The 23,357-nt window shown below is 49.4% G+C and overlaps 1 protein-coding gene across 1 annotated transcript in view; it reads left to right on the forward strand.

The window, feature by feature from the left end:
• Nucleotides 1-23,357, forward strand: part of LOC142577639 (uncharacterized) — a 35,730-nt gene that overhangs the window by 5,615 nt on the left and 6,758 nt on the right. The window contains exons 3-4 of the mRNA XM_075687116.1: nt 1,520-1,739; nt 22,234-22,427. Coding sequence (XP_075543231.1) covers nt 1,520-1,739; nt 22,234-22,427 — 414 coding nt within the window. The remainder of the gene's footprint in view (nt 1-1,519; nt 1,740-22,233; nt 22,428-23,357) is intronic.

Consider the following 23,357-nt stretch of genomic DNA (forward strand, 5'->3'; position numbering starts at 1 on the left):
CTGCACATATTCCACATCGCAATGCAGACGAGCGTCCTTTTTGAAGCGTATAAGCACAGGGACACGACAGTTTCTGCGCTTGGAGTTGTTTTTCCTCGCTGCTACCTCTGCCTCTTCGAGAACGCTGCGCAGCTAGCACTACGAACGTGACCGCATGACCAAGCACGTTCCTCGAGTCGACCTCCCGCTCGCTGTTGTGCCTCTCCGGGCCTTGTATGTTCTGATCGATCACGTTGTTTACACGGCGCAACTGTTTAGCGCCGCATCGCAGGCTAATTTAGACGAGCTTAGTCAAAACATCTCAACTGCGTCGATTCAACGCTGTTGAATCCTTTCTTTCTATGTGTGCGTTCCTTCACCATTGTACCAACAGCGCTGTTTTAGCAGCAAAAGTGCGCCCTCTTCTCGACGTTTCGTTCGCGTTGAAGCGACAGATGCACGGAGCTCAATTGGCTCGCGGCTACTGCCGCGATTTCTGAATCCAGCGTCTTCACAGACCGTTTCCGCTGCCATCGAGCGAGATGTATTCTTACCTGTGCGCGCGTGACACCGTGCTGGATGATTTAGTTAGTAAACGAATGTTTACAAGTTTTACAATGGTTACAAGCCGCTAAAACCACTATCCTTACTTCGTACAGCTATCCACTAATTTGCGATCGCAATCGGTGCTTCGCCTTTCGAGCGAAGCTGCGACTTTTTCTATCGCGCGTCAAAACGGTAGATTCTATTGAAGCCGTAGGCTCGAGCAGAATCTTGTTTTGAGCTAACCAAACCGCCCTGTGGAGCGCCCTGTCCCGTCACCGTCACGCCACTAGTGTCCATCATCAGACAGCGTCCCCCCGCCGATTTCCAATCAAAAATGGGACGTCGTGAATAGCATCGACCAACGTCACCGGCGCGCCATTTTTGAGGAGGAACCGTCTAGAAAACTCAATCTCGGTGACGGACGCCGGTGGCGTGACAGTGACGAGGCGAGGTCTTACTCTGTTTGCTTGCCCTCGTCGTGTTGCGCCGCTTTTTACTTTTCGACGTAGGCGCTACAGTTTACGGAACAAGCAAGCAGACTTGATCGATTAATGACACCACCTCTATATATGGTTTAGTGATCGACTGAAAAATTTGTCCATTGATTGATCGATTGATCGATCGATTGATTGATTGATTGATTGATTGATTGATTGATCGATCGATCGATCGATCGATTGATTGATTGATTGATTGATTGATTGATTGCTCGATCGATCGATCGATTGATTGATTGATTGATTGATTGATTGATTGATTGATTGATTGATTGATTGATTGATTGATTGATTGATTGATTGATTGATTGATCGATCGATCGATCGATCGGTCGGTCGGTCGGTCGGTCGGTCGGTCGGTCGGTCAAAGTCGGCTCGTTGTCTAACCAACTAGACTGTCACCGCTGTGTAGTAGGGTTCTTCCAGCACCCCTTCCCCTCTTAGCGGGTGGGTGGCCAGCCAGTTGGCCCCATTACAGCCATGCGTCCTCTCCGCAGCCGCCCTGCAGCGAACGACGAGCACTGTGCGGCCGGAGGAGCAGGAGTCGGAGGAGGAGGAGCCGTGGACCCCCGTGAGCGCCGTGCTCGTGCGCTGGAGTCCGCCCGCCGTGCTCGTACGCTGGCGGTACCGCTACCCCGCTGCTGCTGACGCCGCTGACCAACAGGAGGAGAAGGACGCGCTGCACTTCCGCGTCTTCTACCAGGAAGTCCACGACAAGTGAGTATGCGCAGGTCATAGGAGCTTGCTATACTAAAACCACTAGAGGAAACCCTGGCGCTGCGATCGTCCGGCTGCCGCGGGAATGATGGGGAATATACGTGGATTTGTCTCCTCTTTGTGCTTTGCGGCTTCAGACGTTATTTATGACGCTTTATCTGTCTATATTTCCAAGCACTCGGGGTTATATAACAACAACAAGCCAAACAGTCCTTGCGCGCGTGCATCACGCAATATTTTTGGTAAAGAAATTCTATTTGCAAATTCACAATTTTTTGGGCCCAATTTTAATCCCGGCAGGGCTGAGTTTAGGCAAATCCGTGTAGAGCTCATCATCCCCAAAGTGTCAGAACCGCATATCTGCAGCTCCCGTAGACACTAGCACCAGGTGTTTCCAGTAATTTTTGTAGGAAACTTATGGTACAGATATCGTGGTCTCCCTTGTTCATTGCACTTCCTATGTACTCTGATTAACTGCGTCGCATCAATCATGGCGTGCAATGCACGCCACGACTCAAGCCTTGAGTTTTGGGATGCGCTATTACACAGTTTTAGTTTAACGTTAGCTTAATGGCGGGGCTAAGGCAAATAGCGTTACCGTTCCGTAAACGAATTTTGCAGGAAGAAAGCATTAGTACAGCGTGATAGCGTACTTTCTCTGCCGGGACGCTATTCAACTATGCTTGAAGTTTAGCACGCAAAATGAGCATAAGTGATTTTATCTATTCGCCAAGCCTTCTTTGCGGGTCCGAAAAGTGCGATAGGCAGCGCAGTGACAGCCGGGAGCACGCTCTGTTTGAACTTTCCATGTCTGTACAATCCTGTCGTCCATGGCCTCCAAGATCCCCCTATATCAGAGGCCATATGCCGTCCTCCAGACATAATCAAGCAATATATCTAAGTTTTTCCTCTATCCAAACAGAAAATTCAAAGTATACTAGCCACTACCATCATTGGTACCTTGCGCTCGCGCTACAGCTCCTATAGTGGACTGCGCTAGCTAGGGTTTGCAGACCCTATAGTTACCGCACAGATCGTAGTGACAATATTTACTGCAGCGCGAACTTACCCACTATTAGGAAAACAACGAAACTAAAACAGCGCACAAGCAACAACGGGGACAAAAGACAGACAACACCGCGCCGCTGATGAGACTTCTTTGTTTGGTCCCCGTTGTTACCTGTGCCGTGATCTTTTTTTTTTTTCGTGATGTTGCACCAACAATCCCAGGTCTCCAGAGAGAGAGAGAGAGAGAAGAGAAGACGGAAAGGCAGGGAGGTTAACCAGACCGAGTCCAGTTTGCTACCCTACACGTGGGGATGGGAATGGGGAGTGAAAGAGAAAGTGAGAGAGAGAGAACTTAGGTGTAGGATGTCTATAGTCGGGCACTCAAGTCTGTTGCCCTCAGGTAGCGAAAAAGCGCTTGAACTGCTTCCTGGGCTAATGAACTGTGAGGCCAGGCTCCCAAGATCTTCGCTTCCGTAAACGGCCTGTCATTCAGTCTATTTAACCCAGGTCTCCAGTATTCTGATTACTATTAGGAGGCGGGACACCCGTCGATTGAGGGCTTGTGCACACAAGCCCGAATCAACAAAAGCAAAGTGAAAGCGAGCTGTTGCGTACAGCTGTTACGCTGTACGCAACAGCTCGCATCGCTGTCCGATTCGTCTGCATTACAGGCATGGTGTCAGCCGCCACGCGTCGACACGACTTTACTTGATCCACTCACGTAAAACTAACCTTGGTGAAACTCGAACCCTATACATGACCATACTCGGGTCGCCGGAGACTGCTCGAGATCCTATAAACGCGTCTACAAATTACCGATCCCCCAGGGCGATTTAGGAGGGCAGGCTCCCGGAGACTTGTTAAGACGCCAAAATGGCTCTGGTCGGAGCGTAAAAATGAAACCGGCGAAGCGTTCAAAGTGAGCCGGATGGTGCCAAGAGAAAGTGCGACTGGCGTTTATTGCGAACCTAAAACGGCAAGAAAAATACGCGCTTCTTAAATTTTGGACTCCCAGCATTAATGAAGCGTTTGCGGAACCCCGCGTCGTCGGGAATGAGCCCGCGCATTACTCTCTCTTTTTTGTCTCCCCGATGCCTTGAGCTTTTGTCCTAAGCAATCCCAGCAAAGTTCTGCCTATACTATCAAGGCTTTTTTTCCGCGAAAAGGCGGTCTGTAAGATGTAAAGCCTCAAAATTCCCGCAGCACATTCCAATGCGATGCGAACAACAAAAAATGAACACCTAAAAAAGGAAAACAAGAAAACAAAAGCAAAGCAAGCCTTAACGACGACTTTCTGTTACTTAGTACGCGCCCTAGATATCTCGTCGACCAAAGCAAAAAAAAAAAAAAAAAACGCGTAAAGGTTATTTCTTTGTATTTAGGGATAAAACATTGTCTTTTTAATCTCTTTTATTTCCTTACAAGACTACCAGGCAACTTTGCACGCAGGGTAAATGACACGGTGGCTATACCAATCCAGCTGCCATTATGGTGGGACGTGCTTTATTAACGGAAAACGCCACGACGCTGGAATTTAGTGTTCTAAGCTTGCTTGACCACAGATGTGATGAACTGTGGCCTTATGTTGTTCGGTAACTTCAGTGTTTTTATTTACGAATACTCATGCTGAGTAAATATGCAACAGGAGAAGCTACAAATCGCCGGCCTCACTGCGCCGGCACACTTGTAAAGTTTGCTAGCAAGAATACATTTATTCGCAGTTTCGGGAGAAGAAAACGTTTGTGCCTGCGATTTCTAAGGGGGACACTGAAGTCGACTGTGGTAAGCTGTGCCTTTACCGTAGGCTAAGGCGCAGTTGTTGATAAATTCGACTTCGCCCTGCCATCTGCTAGCGGCCTGGTTAGCTCAAGTGGTAGAGCGGCTGCCCCGGAAAGGCGGTGGCACGGGCCTCGAGTCCAGGACCAGGACGAATTTTTATTCAACTGCGAGACTTTCCTTCGAAGTAACCTGCATGTGTTTCCTTTGTAGCAGTGTTACGATTGGGATGATGTCTCATTTTCCCTTTATTAATCGATGCATGTTGCGATTGGAGATGATCCGTGACAAGCACGATTGTTGCAGGCGTTGAAGCACTTCCAGTATAGACCCAGACCCAGAAGCGCAGTGCCTGGCCCCCTGTATATGGCTCTCCAATGAGCGATCATGAACTTGCACGCACGCATTGAAGAGGAAGATAAACGCCCATAAGCTCTGCGCATTATATCTATAGCATGCATTTTGCATTTCCATCGATATTTCCGAAGAGAGGCTACACGTTAGCATCAATGTTAGCGTGTGGTCGCTACACATTAATCTGTCGTATGGTTTCAGTTGATGCCGTTTCAGGAAACATATCATTCAATTAGATCAGGTTAGTCGGTACGATACCATTGTATACAAGGGCAGCGCGAAATTGGCAAGGGTCCTGGAGGGACGAAACACAAGCGCTAGCTTCAACTCATTTTAATGCCAATGTCTGGCCTTCGTCAGTGAAGGTCACCAAATATACTCGTATATAGACGCGTTTCTCACTAAAATCGGCTGAAATTACAGCGATCGCGCTTCACTGGTGATTTGTCCATCTGGCGCGCGATCTGTTACCATGGTTTTAGGAAACAGCTGAAGGCGCGGGGAAAAGAACGTTACGTTACGTAATTTTCCGGTAATTATGCACGAAGCAGCCTCGACGGCCGGGGCGCAACACGCCATTACTGCGCATGTCAACTTAGACATACCTCTCGCGTTCTTTTCTATGTAGTCGCTGCACCCACGTTTGCACAGTGTCGCCTTCGCACCCAAGCGAGGCAAGTGAAACTCGACAACGAGTTGATTTCTATGCGCGAGATGTTTTTTGATGCGTGTTTACGTGCTGAGATGCACAGAGGAGGACTGTAAACAACGGTGTAAGTGACAAGTGTCATCGACCGTCGTCAGGACACCTTTGGCGGTTCCCGGACGAAATGATGCCGCTCAGACCGAGCCGGGGGACAATATACGAACACAGAACAGCTAGGCGTCCTTGTAATGATTTCCATATAATTGGTATGTATAGTGCATGGTGAGTAGGAAATGCTAATGCCTGAGGGGCGAATGCAGAGAGCCCCCCAACTGCGCTCGCTTAAGTAATACAGCACACTCACTCTATGTGCAAGACAACACAACATGTTGTTTACGGGGGCTAAACATTTCTCATAAACAAGTTCTGATAAACAATTATTCGCTTATGGTTCCTGAGTTCCCTTTTGTTATTCCTGTTGTCTGAATGACGAGGGGTGCGCGCGCGCGTGTGTGCGTGTGTGTGTGTGTTTTTGGAGGGAGAGAGAGAGAGAGAGAAACAGCAACACAACAAGGTCTGGCGTATAGTGTCAATCTTATACGAAAGACCGGATACGCCAAAAACAAATGACAAATACGAATAATGGAGCATTCGAGATTTATACGCTTCAAAAAGGACGCGCGCCTGCACTGCGATGTGGAATATGTGCAGGGAAATGGCCGACCATTACGTGCTGCCGCGATGCAGTCCACCACCGTTCGGGTGGAAGCGGCGGGATGAACAGCAGTAAACCGTACGTGCAGAGGATGAGTAGAAAACACACAGAATCGTCTACATTATATATATATATATATATATATATATATATATATATATATATATATATATATATATATATATATATATATATATATCTGCAGTTTGTCAAGGTTTGAAGAAGGAAGAGTTGCGAGAACTCGCCCAGGGTATAAGCTCCCCACCGACCGACGGACCATTCAACCACAGTGCGAACGAATGGTTAGATTGCCGCTGCCCTCTCCGTCGATCACGGAAGGTGTCGGGATGAACGCCCCGTTTTTACTGGCTCGATTATACGCTAGCTCTCTCTCTCTCTCTCTCTCTCTCTCTCTCTCTCTCTATATATATATATATATATATATATATATATATATATATATATATATATATATATATATATATATATATATATATATATATATATAAGAACGGGGCGTTCATCCCGACACCTTCCGTGATCGACGGAGAGGGCAGCGGCAATCTAACCATTCGTTCGCACTGTGGTTGAATGGTCCGTCGGTCGGTGGAGCTTATACCCTGGGCGAGTTCTCGCAAATCTTCCTTCTTCAAATCTTGACAAACTGCAGATTATGCGAAGCAGTAACTCGTACCGAATCCACTGAACGTGGAAGAACTGTAAACTGGATGCGAACGCCACGTCCGTAATTCTTGCAGTTGTTGCCGTTGTTGTTCAACGGTCACCGGCATGGGCGTTGTTGCGTTTCGCCTGCGACACGTGGTTTTGCCGGCGCGACGGCGGCGGGGCGGCGGACATTTTGGCCCGATCGTCGTCACCGCAACACTCATCGCCAGGTGTTTCCAGGCGCGTCTGCGGCGATGCGACCGCCTAGGGATTTCGTTCCAGTCATTGTGCCCGAAACAGGCGAGGCCAAAGCAGGGATCTCCTTCCAGTTATTGGGCCCGAAACAGGCGATGCCAAAGCAGGGATCTCGTTCCAGTCATTGTGCCCGAAACAGGCGATGCCAAAGCAGGGACCATCTTCTCGTTACAGTCATTGTGTCCGACCGGCAGCGCCACGACAGTGTGCTGCGCAGCGCCACGACAGTATGCTGCGCAGCGCCACGACAGTGTGCTGCGCAGCGCCACGACCAGGTGCTACGAGATCGTGCGCAGCGCCACGACATGGTGCTACGGCATCGCTACGACAGTGTGCGTCACCATTAGCCCATTGTACATTCACGTGCTCGTCTTTTGAGGGGTTCCTTCTTGCCCTCAACTGCGAGAGTATAAAAACAGCTGCCCCCGGACGCGAGAGGAGGGCTCCGATTTCTTCCGTTGAGTGAAGTGCTCTCCCGTCTCTCTACTTCGGTCAAACCTGACCGCCAACTCTTTGCGATGTTAAAATAAACAAGTTGTTTCGTTGTTACCTGTCGACTCATGCTTTGCCGGGACCTTCGGATGCTTGCAGTTGTACCCCAGGCCGCCAGGCCAACGCTACCCTTGGGGCTTGCGACCCAGGTACAACCACGGGCGTCAGCGCCGAGTTCCCAACAGATCGTACCAGCGGTCGGATCCAAATATCTGGTTGCCAGCGGTGAGATCGCCTACGACTTCAAACAACGGTCTGCCAGCGGCGAGATCGCGACAACGGAGGCCAGCAGCAAAGAGATGCAGTTGACTGTATGCTGAGCAGCTCAACGTCGATCCGGGAGCAGTGCAACGAGCCCTGTGTGACGACTGGTTGCCTGCAGCGGAACGACTGCGCGGAATTCCTGCCTGCGAGGTTTGGTGAGTGCGGGACTTTCTTCTACTGAGCTTTGCCAGGCTTTTTGTTAGTGTCAGAAACAGAGCTGGTAATTGTGGTTGTCGTTGCTGCCGGGTTAGTTTGCGGCAAGACAATAGTAAGCAGTAGAGAAAGCAGCATTCAGAGCAGCCATGGATTTGAAGTCGTTGCGCAAACCGAAATTGTTGGAGCTTGCAAGAGAGTTGGGTCTGGATGTCTCAGACAAACTAAGAAAACCGGAACTGATAACGGCTATTCTTGAGTTAGAGGCTGAGGATGACGAGCTGTCGGAATGCCTTGAGACTATTGAGGAGAGGTCAAAAAGACAGGAGCGCGAACTTAAAGAGCAGAAAGAAAAAGAAGAGCGCGAACACGCTTTGGAAATGAAGCGTCTCGAGGTAGAGATGGAACGCGCTCGTAATGGAAGTCAGGCACACGGTGCAGGAGAACGCGTATTGTTCAAAATGACTGACCTGATGCGGCCGTTTAAGCTTGGAGAGGACATTGGTTTGTTCCTGGTTAACTTTGAGCGAACGTGCGAGAAGCAGGGGTTCTCTCGGGAAACGTGGCCACAGCGCTTGCTCACTTTGTTACCCGGCGAGGCGGCCGACGTAGTCGCTCGCTTGGATAGAGAGGAAGCAGAGGATTTCGACAAAGTAAAATCGAGTCTGCTAAAAAAGTACCGGCTGTCTGCGGAAGCGTTCCGTCGGAAGTTTCGGGAAAATGAGAAAGGCAAAAGTGAGTCATATACAGAGTTTGCGTATAGGCTTATGTCGAACATGCAGGAGTGGCTCAAAGAAGAGAAAGCGTTTGGTGACCACGATAAAGTTCTGCAGTGTTTCGGGCTAGAACAGTTTTATAGTCGGTTACCGGAGAACGTGCGATACTGGGTCTTGGATAGGCCAGACGTGAGTACGGTGGCTAGAGCCGCTGAGCTAGCCGAGGAGTTTGTGACGCGTCGAGCTCGCGGAGCTAAGGACGGTCAAAAGGGTGAATTTGGCTCCAAGTCTGAGAGGCCAAGGTTCACGCCCATGAGATTTAAGGGGGACACGCGTAGTGAGGATGCGAGTGAAAGCAATCCGACCAAACGTAAAGAGACGGCAGCCGAAGCCGAACGCAGAAAGCGGTTCGAGATGAGGCGAGCGGGCGTTTGTTATACGTGCCAGAAGCCGGGTCACTTTTCGGCGCAGTGTCCGGAAACAACACCAAAAGTTGTGTTTTTTTCAATAGGCAGCACTGACGAGAACATGAAGCTTCTTGAGCCTTACATGCGAGACCTCCTCGTAAACGGGAAAGAGTGCCGAGTGCTTCGCGATTCCGCAGCTACGATGGATGTAGTTCACCCATCTTACGTAGAACCCCATATGTTCACGGGCGAGTGCGCGTGGATCAAGCAAGCCGTGGAAGCTCATAGCGTGTGTCTGCCGGTAGCAAAAGTGCTTATTGAAGGACCTTTCGGAGCGCTTGAGACAGAGGCGGCAGTGTCATCTATGCTGCCACCCCAGTACCCGTACCTATTTTCAAACAGGTCCGATCACCTCCTGCGCGAGAAGGGGCTTTTGTTTGGTGAAGCTAGTGTTCAGGCCTTAACCAGATCGAAGGTTCGGGAGCTCGCTGCAAAGGCGGTAGTTGCGGGGCCGACGCTATCAAACAACGAAAAAGGGTCAGAGGCGCAGCAAGCTGATATTCAGAGCACGCCCGAACAGAATAGAATTGAGTCTGTAGCGTTGAAGGCGCCAGATACTGGAGAGGAAAATCCCGACGCGGGAAAGTTAGAAGAGCTATCTACTGATTTGCTCATCGCGCCTACGTCAGACGGACTTGATAGGTTGCTAAAAGTCAGCCGGACGGCTTTGATAGCCGAGCAAAAAAAGGATGGCAGCCTGGAAAACGTGCGCTGCAATGTCAAAGAAGGTATCGCCAGGAAAACTGCGCGTTTTGTGGAAAGAGGTGGAGTCCTGTACCGGAAGTATCTAGACCGCCGAGGAGTGGAGTTCGATCAGCTGGTCGTGCCTCAATGCTATCGTCAGGATCTGTTGCGCTTGTCACATGGGGGTTCGTGGTCCGGACACCTAGGCGTTAAGAAAACTAAGGACCGTCTCTTGCAAGAGTACTATTGGCCAGGGTGTTTTCGGGACGCAGACCATTTCGTGAGGACATGTGACACTTGTCAGCGGGTGGGCAAACCAGGGGACAAATCGAGGGCGCCGTTGAAATTGGTACCTATCATTACGGAGCCTTTTAGACGGCTCGTTATTGATACAGTGGGACCTCTGCCGGTAACAGCCACGGGGTACAGACACATTTTGACTGTGATCTGCCCAGCGACAAAGTTCCCTGAAGCAGTGCCGCTTAAAGAACTCAGCTCAGTTGAGATAGTTAATGCACTACTGTCCATATTTGCGCGAGTTGGTTTTCCTGCAGAAATTCAATCAGATCAGGGCACAGTGTTTACTAGCGCTTTGACGACAACTTTTCTCGAAAGGTGTGGGGTAAAGCTGCTACACAGCTCAGTGTACCACCCACAGTCGAATTCCGTTGAGAAGCTCCACTCCGTCATGAAGCGCGTGTTGAGAGCCTTGTGTTTTGAACATCAAACTGACTGGGAGCTGTGTCTGCCTGGGGTGATGTTTGCTTTAAGGACCGCGCCGCATGCGGCTACGGGGTTTTCGCCAGCTGAACTGGTGTACGGTCGCTCGCTTCGATCTCCGCTTCGCATGCTTCGAGAATCATGGGAAGGTAGGGGCGACGACCCAGTCGTGGTGGAGTACGTGCTTAAGCTCCTCGAACGCTTAAGAAGGGCACAGGAGTTGTCAGGTGAAGCAATGACAAAGGCCCAGCAGAGGGCCAAGGTTTATTATGATCGGACAGCCAGGGCCCGTCGTTTTGAGGTTGGCGATGAGGTCATGATATTGCGCACATCGCTAAACAACAAACTAGACGTGCAGTGGGAGGGCCCAGCGCGAATTGTTCAGAAACTGTCGGACGTTAACTACGTGGTAAGTCTGCCAGGAAAGCGGAAAGCACAGCAAGTTTACCACTGTAATCTGCTCAAACCTTATAGACAACGGGAAGCAGTGGTGTGCATGATGGTAAACGTTCCTGAAGAGCTTCCGGTCGAGCTTCCGGGACTAGGCTCAGTGACGAACAGGGAAGACACCGGTCAAGTCATTAGTGACCTTATCAGTAAAGCACCGCTGTCGCCTGAGCAGAAAACCGAACTACACCAGCTATTACAAGAGTTTCAAGGTCTGTTCTCTGAGAGGCCTGGTAGGACTTCTGTACTTACTCATGATATAGAACTTACCTCCACAGAGCCAGTACGATCCAAGGCGTATCGGGTGTCACCCCGCCAGAGCGATATTATGGAGGCTGAGGTAAAGAAAATGCTACAGCTCGGTGTTATTGAGGCAGGTGAGAGTGATTATACCTCCCCTTTGATTTTAGTTGAGGTACCGGGCAAGGAACCTCGTCCTTGCGTCGACTACCGCAGGCTTAATTCCATCACTAAGGATCAAATTTATCCGATCCCTAACATCGAGGAGCGCCTTGAGAAAGTTAGTAGCGCTCAGTTTATTTCCACCCTAGATCTTGTCAGGGGTTATTGGCAGGTTCCACTTACAGAAGAGGCTAGTAGGTATGCGGCGTTCATTTCACCAATGGGAACATTCCGTCCTAAAGTGTTGAGTTTTGGTTTGAAGAACGCGCCATACTGTTTTTCAAGTCTCATGGATAAAGTGTTGCGGGGACAGCAAGAATTCGCTTTACCGTATCTAGACGACGTAGCGATATTCTCCGCATCCTGGTCTGAGCATATGACACACTTGCGGGCAGTGCTAACCCGCCTGCGCGAAGCAGGCTTGACAGTAAAGGCTCCTAAGTGCCAGTTAGCACAGGCCGAGGTTGTCTACCTCGGTCACGTGATTGGTCAGGGTCGTCGCCGCCCCTCTGAAATAAAAGTGGCCGCTGTGCGAGACTTTCCGCAACCGCGCACAAAGACCGATATTCGGTCGTTCTTAGGTGTCGCCGGCTACTATCAGAGGTACATCCCTAGGTACTCTGATATCGCGGCTCCCCTGACGGATGCTCTAAGAAAGACAGAGCCTCAAACAGTCGTCTGGGACGAGACAAAGGAAAGAGCTTTTAGCGCCCTAAAGAGTGCCCTAACAAGCCAGCCTGTGCTACGATCGCCAGACTATACAAAAGGGTTCATTGTTCAGTGCGATGCTAGTGAGCGAGGCATGGGCGTTGTACTGTGCCAACGGGAAAATGGAGAAGTAGAACACCCCGTCCTGTATGCTAGTCGTAAGCTGACCAGTCGTGAGCAGGCGTATAGCGCCACCGAGAAAGAGTGTGCATGTCTCGTGTGGGCCGTTCAGAAATTGTCATGCTATCTAGCCGGCTCGAGGTTTATCATTGAGACAGATCACTGCCCTCTCCAATGGCTGCAGACCATCTCTCCCAAAAATGGCCGCCTCCTGCGCTGGAGCCTCGCTTTACAACAATATTCCTTTGAGGTGCGTTACAAAAAGGGGAGTCTCAACGGTAACGCCGATGGCTTAAGTCGAAGCCCCTAACGTAGGAATCAGCCTCAAAATTGTTTGTTACTGATGTTTTTCTTCCTGAGGCAGGATTTTTTTTAACATATTGCTTTTGTTTAGTGTTTCAAAGTGATGATATGCTTTCTAGTGCAATTTTTCAATTTGTGGACGCGTTCTGAGTGATGCTAGACTACTGTAAGGAACTAGGCAGTGGTATAAAAAGGGGAAAGAGCCTGGCAGGGCTTAGTGAGGGTTGTGCCGTGCTTGCTGACTGAGCGGTTGAGTTTTCAGCGTAGTTCTAACGCTTGCCGGGAACGAGAACAAAAATGTGAACTCTCCCGAAGTCACTTTGCAGTGTCCCGTGCGAACCTGAACGAGAGAACGAGGCCTTCTCTGTGCGCTGCGCTCAAGAAACGTCAAGGGACGCCCGACTTCGGTTATGAGCATCATCGAGCGACATCCCTCCGGACAGCGGATGCAGTCCCCTGTCCATCGGGATCTCCTTTCCCCGGCGGGGCGGTCTGTTGCGTTTCGCCTGCGACACGTGGTTTTGCCGGCGCGACGGCGGCGGGGCGGCGGACATTTTGGCCCGATCGTCGTCACCGCAACACTCATCGCCAGGTGTTTCCAGGCGCGTCTGCGGCGATGCGACCGCCTAGGGATTTCGTTCCAGTCATTGTGCCCGAAACAGGCGAGGCCAAAGCAGGGATCTCCTTCCAGTTATTGGGCCCGAAACAGGCGATGCCAAAGCAGGGATCTCGTTCCAGTCATTGTGCCCGAAACAGGCGATGCCAAAGCAGGGACCATCTTCTCGTTACAGTCATTGTGTCCGACCGGCAGCGCCACGACAGTGTGCTGCGCAGCGCCACGACAGTATGCTGCGCAGCGCCACGACAGTGTGCTGCGCAGCGCCACGACCAGGTGCTACGAGATCGTGCGCAGCGCCACGACATGGTGCTACGGCATCGCTACGACAGTGTGCGTCACCATTAGCCCATTGTACATTCACGTGCTCGTCTTTTGAGGGGTTCCTTCTTGCCCTCAACTGCGAGAGTATAAAAACAGCTGCCCCCGGACGCGAGAGGAGGGCTCCGATTTCTTCCGTTGAGTGAAGTGCTCTCCCGTCTCTCTACTTCGGTCAAACCTGACCGCCAACTCTTTGCGATGTTAAAATAAACAAGTTGTTTCGTTGTTACCTGTCGACTCATGCTTTGCCGGGACCTTCGGATGCTTGCAGTTGTACCCCAGGCCGCCAGGCCAACGCTACCCTTGGGGCTTGCGACCCAGGTACAACCACGGGCGTCAGCGCCGAGTTCCCAACAGATCGTACCAGCGGTCGGATCCAAATATCTGGTTGCCAGCGGTGAGATCGCCTACGACTTCAAACAGCGTGCGCGTTTTTGAAAACGGCAAACAGCAAACCGCACAGCACTTTCCGTGAGAATGCCCGCTTTACTAGTTACCGCTCAGTTGAGCCTTATGCGTTTTTTGTTCATTGTCATTATTATTTCTTCCCAGCGATTACGGCTCTTGCTTCACTTATTCTTTTTTTGTTTTTGTTTTCCTTCAAGGCCGCGCGCCGCGCGCCGCGCTTCCGCCAGCTATAATAGGTCGGCGTTTCTTGTGCACTCAGACGGAGTAGTGAGAGCTCCCCGGAGATCCGGTGGGAGGCAATAAAGCGCCTCGTATAAAAGATTCAAAGGACGCCGAACAGGCTCCCCGTTTTAGACCAAAGCCAATTAGGCGACTCGCATCCATGCAGAGACGGTAGGTGAGAACAACTGCGGCAGGGGATCACGTCTCCTGGGCCGCCGCTGGCATCGTGGAGGCTGCGACGCTTTCTTCATTGCTGCAGGCAGAACGTTCTCTGCTTGCGTGTCACGTTCGGCAGAGCGAGGAGGAGGTCCGGTGCAGTCACGGTGGCGTTCAGTATTGTCAGCATTGGCGTCCAGCCGTGACGTACCTTGTAAACAGCGCAAACAAAAAAAAAACCAAATCGGCTAGAACTCGCTTACGATGTCTATCGCCAATAGCCGAAACGCGTCATGGTGTCTGCTGCGGCCGGGCTCCTCTGTCGCGCATACCTCTGGGCACGCTGCGTCCTCTGGCGCCGCCTCCTTGAAGTACGCGCATACCCAGTGGCACTTGTACACGCGAACGGCCCACGATATTCACACTGCACCATACCTTTGGGATCAGCCCTGATTTCCAGACTGCTCTATCTATGGGATCGGCCCATAATATTTCTGGGATAGGTGCATAACTAAATAGCTAGACAGCAGAAAACAAAGCTTGTCTGCCAATGCCAAGAATGTTGTCCGTATTAAAATACTGATGCGAAACACCGTCTAAGAAGTACGACGTAGTTTGCTAAAGCCTGTGTGTGTCGTAGTATCGATCGCTTTGTGCTATCTAGCCCAACGTCGATCCCTTATGCTTTGTGCGAATTCATTTTGACCATGGCCTTCGATTTATTCAGCGCACTCGATGCGCCGCTGGATCTCGGAGGGCAATGTTATAAAACACTCATTTCGTCATGTAAAATGGTGAGAGAATAGATGGCGTGTAACGAGAGGAGACGAAGATGTCGGCAGGAAAAAGCATGCCCTTGGCCTACTACTCTACATCCATACATAAATTATAACTGGTGACCTATTTTATATTGCGAAAACGTTCTTTTATTTCTTTAAAAACCGATGCGACGATGCTTTCTTTACTATTAGTTCTTTCCGCACGGCGGACACTTGATCTTTGAGCAGCCGTCTGTCTGTTTTCTAATTAACCTGCCAGTTAATCAAATTTACTTACTGGCTTTAACGTCAGCGTTGCAATTGTACTATTAGAGGAGGGTGCTGGCAGGAGTGGCAAAACAATTTACAAGTGGGCGCACGAAGGTTATATATATATATATATATATATATATATATATATATATATATATATATATATATATATATATATATATACGAAACAGAAGCAAGGGGTTAACCGGGGCGCCCGATTCTTTATTAATCATATCATGAAAAGGCAACAAACAAAGACAACAGGCACAATACAAGGGAAATTACTTGTAATTACTAATTGAATTAAATAAGTGATAATATAATGGACATGAAAGTGGATGAAAAAACAACTTGCCGCACGTGAGGAACGATCCCACGTCTTCGCATTACGCGTGCGATGCTCCATCAATTTATGTGTTACTACTAGAACTAACCCTGAGAATGTTAGCCAGCGCCAGCACTCACAAACCTTGGCGGAGGATGTGGAACATCTTTTCTGCCGCGTCGCACGCGTAATGCGAAGATGTGGGATCAGCCCCCCCCCCCCCTACAGCATGTTTTTTTCATCCACGTTCATTTCCATTAATTTATCATTTCCTTAATATAGTTAGTCATCACCATCATCATTATCATGATAATAATAATCATCAGCCTATTTTATGTTCACTGCGGGAAGAAGGCCTCTCCCTGTGATCTCCAATTACCCCTGTCTTGTGCCAACCGATTCCAGCTAACGCCAGCGAATTTCTTAATTTCATCACCCCACATAGTCTACTGCCATCCTCGACTGCGCTTCTCTTCTCTTGGCACCCATTCTGTAACCCTAATGGTCCACCGGTTATCTAACCTACGCATTACGTGACCTGCCCAGCTCCATTTCTTTCTCTTAATGTCAATTACAATTTTGGCATTTTTGAAAGCTACTGGATTGAGTCAGCGTCTGTGATCCGGACTGAGTGACCGAACGATATCCCCAGTAGACTTTCTCTTCTTTTAATCTTTCCGTCCCCTTTCCCCTTTCCCCAGTGTAGGGTAGCCAACCGGGCTCAGTCCTGGTTAACATCCCTACCTTTCCTTCATCATTTGGTCTCTCTCTCTTCTGGCTCTCCCAGTTTGCTCTTTGATCCACACCGCTCTCTTCCTGTCTCTTAACGTTATGCCTAGCATTCTTCGTTCCATCGCTCTTTGCGCTGTCCTTAACTTGTTTTCGAGCTTCTTTGTCAGCCTCCGAGTTTCTGCCCAATATGTCAGCAGCAGTAGAACACATTGATTGTACACCTTTCTTTGAAATGATAATGGTAAGCTCCCAGTCAGGATCTGACAATGTGTGCCGAATGCGCTCCAGCCCATCTTTATTCTGTGAATTTCCTTCTCATGATCAGGGTCCCTTGTGAGTAGTTGACCTATAGGTAAACACACTCCTTCACCGACTCTAAAGGCTGACTGGCGTTCCTGAATTCTTGTTCCCTTGCCCGGTTATTGACCATTATCTTTGTCTTCTGCATGTTAATCTCCAACCCCACTCTTATACTCTCTCTCTTTTAAGGTCCTCAATCATTTGTCTCCAGTGTTGCTGAACAGGACAAGCTCATCTGCAAATCGATGTTTGCTGAGATATTTGCCGTTGATCCTTATTCCTAAGCCTTCCCAGTTCAACAGCTTCAATGCTTCTTCCAAGCACGCAGTAAATAGCATTGGAGAGATTGTGTCCCCTTGTCTCACCTCTTTCTTTATAAGTATCTTCTTACTTTTCTTGTGGAGAATTAAGATAGCTGTAGAATCTCTGTATTTACTTTCAAAGATATTTACGTAAGTGTCCTGTACTCCTTGATTACGTAATGCCTGTATGACTGCTGGTATCTCGACTGAATCAAACGCATTTTCTTAATCTATGAAAGCCATATATAGAGGCTGATTGTACTCTGCAGATTTCTCGATTATCTGATTGATGACATGGATGTGATCCATTGTAGAGTATCCATTCCTGAAAACTTGCTTGTTCTCTTTGTTGACTAAAGTGAATTGTTGCCCTTATTCTGTTGGAGATTATCTTGGTGACTATTTTATACAATATTGGAAGTAAGCTAACGGGCCTATATTTTTTTTTCAATTCTTTAACGTCTCCTTTTTTGTGGGTTAGCATAATGTTGGCATTCTTCCAGTTCTCTGAACCCCTTGAAGTTGATAGCCAGCTCGTACAAAGGGCCGCTAGTTTTTCAACCATTATGTCTCCACCATCTTTGATTAAGTCGACTGGTAGTCCATCTCCTCCGGCCACTTTTACCCGTTTCATTTCTTGCAAGGCACTTCCAACTTCATCGTTTGTTATAGAAGGAGCCTCTGTAACCTGTTCATTACTAATTCGAACGGAGGTATCGTGGCTGCTTTTGGTACTGTACAGGTCAGTATAAAATCCTTCCGCTGCTTTTACTATATCTTCGAGATTGCTGATAATATTACCCTGCCTATCTTTCAGTGCATACATCTTGGTTTGTCCGATGGCAAGTTTCCTTCTCACTGCTTTCAGGCTGCGTCCATTCTTTACTGCTTCCTCAGTCTTTCTCACGTTATAATTTCGAATATCCCTCATTTTCTCCTTGTTGATTAGCTTTGACAGTTCAGCGTATTCTATCTGATTTATTGAGTTGGACACGTTCATTATTTGTCTTTTCTTGATTAGGTCATATGTTACTTGGGAGAGTTTACCTACTGGTTGCCTTGGTGCCTTACCTCCCACTTCAATTGCTGCTTCTGAAGCCAGCCCAGTTACGAGTTCATTCATCGCCTCTATGTCATCTTCATCTCTCTGTTCTAAGGCTGCATATTCGTTTGCAAGCGCCAATCTGAATTGGTCTGAAGTGAATCCTCGCCCTAGGCTCGCTATCTTATGATCACTGCGCTTTACCTTAGCTAACACTTCTACATCCTGCACTTTGCTGGGATCGGCAGAAAGTGTGAAATCAACTTCATTTCTTGTTTCACTGTTAGGGCTTTTCCAGAAGTAATTTACCCTGTGTTATCCTTGATGTCTTTGTTGGCTTCTTGTGATATGATTAATAAACATCTGGCCCCACGATTAACCCCTTTCTTCCCGTCCATTACATAACGAGTGTCTCGAATCCGACAACATTGATGCCTTCTGTTAGCATGTGTGGGTTTATTGAACAGCTGACTTCACGCAAAAAAGAACACGTACTCGTGACGCCTGCGACAGGAAAGATGTTCCCCATCGGCAGCCAAGGTTTGTGAGTGGTGGCGCTGGCTAACACTTCCTGGGTTAGTTCTAGTAGTAACAAAAAAATACCCCAGAAAGTGGATGGGAAAACGGCGCCGCAGTTGCTCAATAGGTAGAGCATCGCCTCGTAATGCGAAGACGTGGGATCGTTCCCCATCTGCGGCAAGTTGCTTTTTCATCCACTTTCATTTCCATTAATTTATAATTTTTTAATTCAATTAGTCAGTACAAGTAATTTCCCCTCTGTTGTCTTTGGTGTCTTTGTTTGGTTATGATTATATATATATATATATATATATATATATATATATATATATATATATATATATATATATATATACATGACATGCGAAAGGCAAGGAGGTTAACGGGAAGATAGGTATCCAGTTTACTATCTTGCACTGGGTGACGGGAGACAAAGATTAAGAAGAAACAAGCACTAAGAGAAAGAGGGGGACTTGAAAGAACAAACAGAATGAGGCACACACGAAGAACACACACGAAGGAACGCTGGAGTGTCACATTCCCTCACACAGGTCGCTTGACCAGAGGAATTACAGCAGCGCCTTTGTCGCCTTCTGGTGTGAAAACCGCAGCAGTCGGCACTCTAAGGGCGTCTGCTCAGAGAGCGCCGGAAAAACTGCCCACGTCATGCTCCTCGCCTCGTTTGGTTTCTTTGCGCCGACCGATTGAACACCTACGCGCGCCTATTATCATTTTATCTTCCGAGGATCATGTCTCTGCGACCTACCGTCGCTTGCGGTGCTGACGTGTGCCGATGGACTGGACGCCTCGCAGCGAGGTGCTTTGAGTCATAACAACGTTGAGAATATGCTGGGCAGTGCTCCCAACAAGGCTTGCACACCCTGCTTTGGTACTGGAGTGCGCAATTTTTTGTCGACGAATGTCTAAACATATGGCGTCCTTAAATTAGTGTAAGTTGTTCTAGTCTGGTGCAACACCTCTCAGCTATATACTGCCATTACAACATGGCTTTAACATCAGTAAAGTAAAATCAGTAAAGCAAAATGTAGGTAACTTATTTTAGTTCATTAAAGATCGGACTGCGACGGCTACTCTACCAACTATTGTCCGCCGCGCTGACGGGACGAACAGTGAAAATAGCATCGTCAAAAATGTGTTTTCAGTGCACGTGTGTGTAAAAGTACAGGTGTGAACAAGCGCGCATAGCTTCCTGATCTCGAGACTTCTCGATCAGCGGAAAGCCGACCAGCTGGTCGAGATCGACGCTTTCCTGATCTCGAGATCTCTGATCTCGAATCCAGTCGCCGGATTTGTGTAAAATCTGGCGGGGTCGCGTCAGCCCGACTGCGAGGGGCGGATTTGACTCGCTCGGACCGCGTGGTGACGTACACGTATAGAAGCGGTCGCTTCGGCCTGGGTCACGCCGTCTCCCGATTCGGCGCAGCTCGCGTCGAGCTCGTGTAAACGAAGACGTCGCTTTTCCTTTTCCTCCTCGTCGTCTCTCTCCCTCACTATAGGGCAGTAAACCGAGTGTTATCCTGGTTAAGCTTCCCCTCGCGCATCCTACGACTTCTCTCATGTCAATCCTGCATGCGCTCACGTGATGAGCGCGTATTGCGTTGAGAAGAGGCTGGCGACTCTACAGGTTCGCGACGCCGCGTGCGCGCAATCCGTGGCGTGCTCGCACTAAGAGTGGCTAGCGTGTTCGCGTATATTGCCCTGTGCTTGTGTACGAGTGCGCCCGCGTGCAGTCATTGGGGGAGCGCAGATGTGGGGGTATGCATGGCACACGGCTCCATCGTCGCTGTCACGCCATGTCCTCGGACGGAAACAACGCGCAAGAGCTTCGCGTCCACGTTTAATAACTTCCCTCAGTGCTGACGTTTTAGAGTGCGTTTCAGCGAAATTGAAATCTACGCTTACCATTTGAACCCAATGCCCTTTTTCTTTTTCTTTAAACTGCAGAAAGAGAAAAAAAAATAAACTGCTTTGGAGTGATGGTTGACGTCCACCATTCCTTTTTATAAAGCTTACTATGCCTTGCTGACTTCTGCAAAGCTTATTTGCGTACTTTGAAAACAAAAGAAGAAGAACAAAAATAGAGAGAGAAAACGCCTCTGTGCTTGCACCATGGATAACCGACCACAACAAAATAGTAAATTGCAATGCTGATGAAGGTGCATATGTCAGCCCTGCGGCTTACTATGTTTACAGTTGCACAATTTCAAAACATGCGTGGCATCAGAAAATTGCTGGTACAGACGCGTGGAGACTATAGTGTGCGTCATCATTTCTTGTCGACAACTTTCGAACTATATAGACTGCTCTTCTAGTGGCCGTATTGTACTGCCTTTGCGTATTGAGTTTAACTGTTTGTATTGAAAAATTCTAATCCACTTTTCTTGAGAAAAGAAGATTTCGAGAAAAAAAATAAGAACAGATCGCACGCTTGCTTGCACGGTTAAACCGCTCGAGACCGCAATTTCACCGTCGCACACGCATCTCTAAACTAAGCCAACGGTGCGTGAGCGTGCTCCTTGGTGCATTTCTCATCCATGCGGACGCGCACGCCAGCCGTGCCTCGTGCAGGGATGGTTATCGACCAGGCGCCCACGCTGCCGGCTCCTGCACATCGCTTCGTGCAAGAATGCGCGCGACGTCGTCGCGGTCGCCGAGCCGGACAGTACAGTCATTTATCTCAGAGTGGCGTAAAGGCCCGTTCGGTTGGTTGGGTCATTTGCCGCCTTGCCGCATCTCTCCGTTCCTGCCTTCGAAAGCTTGGGGTCAAAACATTTTCGGCACGCAAGAGGTCGCCCGCGTCTTGCCTCATCGCGAACAGAGACAACCTCCGTGCGACACTGTATCTTACGGTATGTCTGACTACGGCCCTCCCTATCTCCGTACCTGTCGCTTGACGCGAGGGCTAACGGCGCGCCACAAGCATGCGGTAATGTGTTCCCTCCCCCCCCCCCCCATCTAAGCGCACTCTATTCTTGTTCGTGAGCTTCGTCTACTATTATTCACAGTTCAGTGACTGCTATATATGCGATGACTGAGCTGCAGTGCAGCGGTACGGAGGAACCAATTCTTTCCTTCAGTGTGCTCATACTGCAGTGCTTGTTTATTCCTTCCTCTTAATGGACTACTAGAACAATGCAAGCTGGTTCAAACGCCTGATAGAGAACTCAGTCCTTGTAGTCCTTGGGACACGCCACGCACGGCAGATGGTGTCCTGGGACTCTGTAGATTCAGTTGATTCGGCCAAGTGCACGCCAAACGAACGCTTGCCCTGGCACGAAAAGCAGCCAGAGTGCGTCAGACCAGATCGAAATAAAGAAGAGAGAGAAAGTATCAATGCGAACACACGGGGCTGCCCACCACGCCCGTACGGTGGGTCCCCGAGGCACAAAGGCAGCGCTTCGAGCTCTCCGACTCTCCCACTGTGAGAGGAAGATGGGTAAGGGCAAGGTTGTATGCGGAGCAGAGTTTGGGAGAACGCATTGCAATTTATCAACAAAGTTGCAACGGACTTCGGCCGCTTAGTAACCAGCTGCACGACGCAGTTTCTTTTGAAGAGCGCCCGAAGTAAATGATCTTCCCTTTCGTCCTCTCCTTCGCGCGCAGGTCGTCCGGCCGCGTGGCGGTGGCCTCCGGCGAGCAGCGCAGCGTGCTGCTGGAGCGACTGCAACCGGAGGCGGAGTACCTGGTGCGCGTCTTCGCCCGGGCCTCGCCTAGCCTCGCCACGCGAGCCAACCGCACCACAGACGCGCCCGTCGGCCTGGTGCGCTTCGTGGCGCCCGGAACTGCGGCCACCGCCAGTGCGTATATATGTGTGCGCACGCGCGACCAAGCGGCCGCTGCTGCTGCGCGGACTGCGCGAAGCTGCGGTCGGTGACGGCTCGAGATATGCGGTGGCGCTCGGAGAATTTGCACAGATGCGCCAGCCACTTACATCCGCTCGTTGCCGTGATGTCACGCTTGTGTGACTTACCGCCGTATTCAGAAATGCATCTTGACTTGAAGCCCATGCTTGACTTGATATAAATGACGCCTGTTGCGAACGCGCCAAAGATGCTCATTGCGCTTCTTACGGTGCGTTCGCGACAGGCGTCGTGAAAATCAAGTTAAGATGCATTTCTGAATACGGGGGTTAGCGCTTGTGTGTCAACTCGCTCGTCCTCGTTGTCAATGCGCTTGAAAAACATTAAGTCAGGGCGGAGTCAAACTTTCTTGTTTTTCATTCATATCGGCGTCTGTAGGCGGGGAGAGCGCTGAAGTTGTGGATGACCAGTGAAGCACACAGATAAGATGGACACACAGATTGCATGCACTGACCAACAACCGTACGAGTTCATTGCTTCTTGCTTCTAACTTTATAAAAGGAAAAGAAAGATAAAAAGCCGTTTGGGACGGTACAGCAGACTTATCGCGACAGATACGATATTTCCTCCTCGAACAGAAACAGTGAAGGCGGGCCGATGCGCAGGTCTCGTTTTCTGTGCGTCGAAAAGGCATCAAATATTTCCCGAGCGCTCTGCTCGCGGCATTTTCGCACAATCTGCACCCCCCCCCCCCCCTTCGGACATCTGCACGACACCTACACTGGGTACAATGCTAGGCGATATTATTTCCTGTCGAGTCCTTCAAAGAATTTGCGTGTTCCCTCAGACAGTCGTTTATACAACGAACCGTCTGGCACGCGTATTACCGGCCGCAGGACAATGCGTAGTCAAGTATAGAGAACTTTG

Source organism: Dermacentor variabilis, chromosome 4 (genome assembly GCF_050947875.1).
Source record: "Dermacentor variabilis isolate Ectoservices chromosome 4, ASM5094787v1, whole genome shotgun sequence".
In the NCBI taxonomy this organism is placed as follows: Eukaryota; Metazoa; Arthropoda; class Arachnida; order Ixodida; family Ixodidae; genus Dermacentor; species Dermacentor variabilis.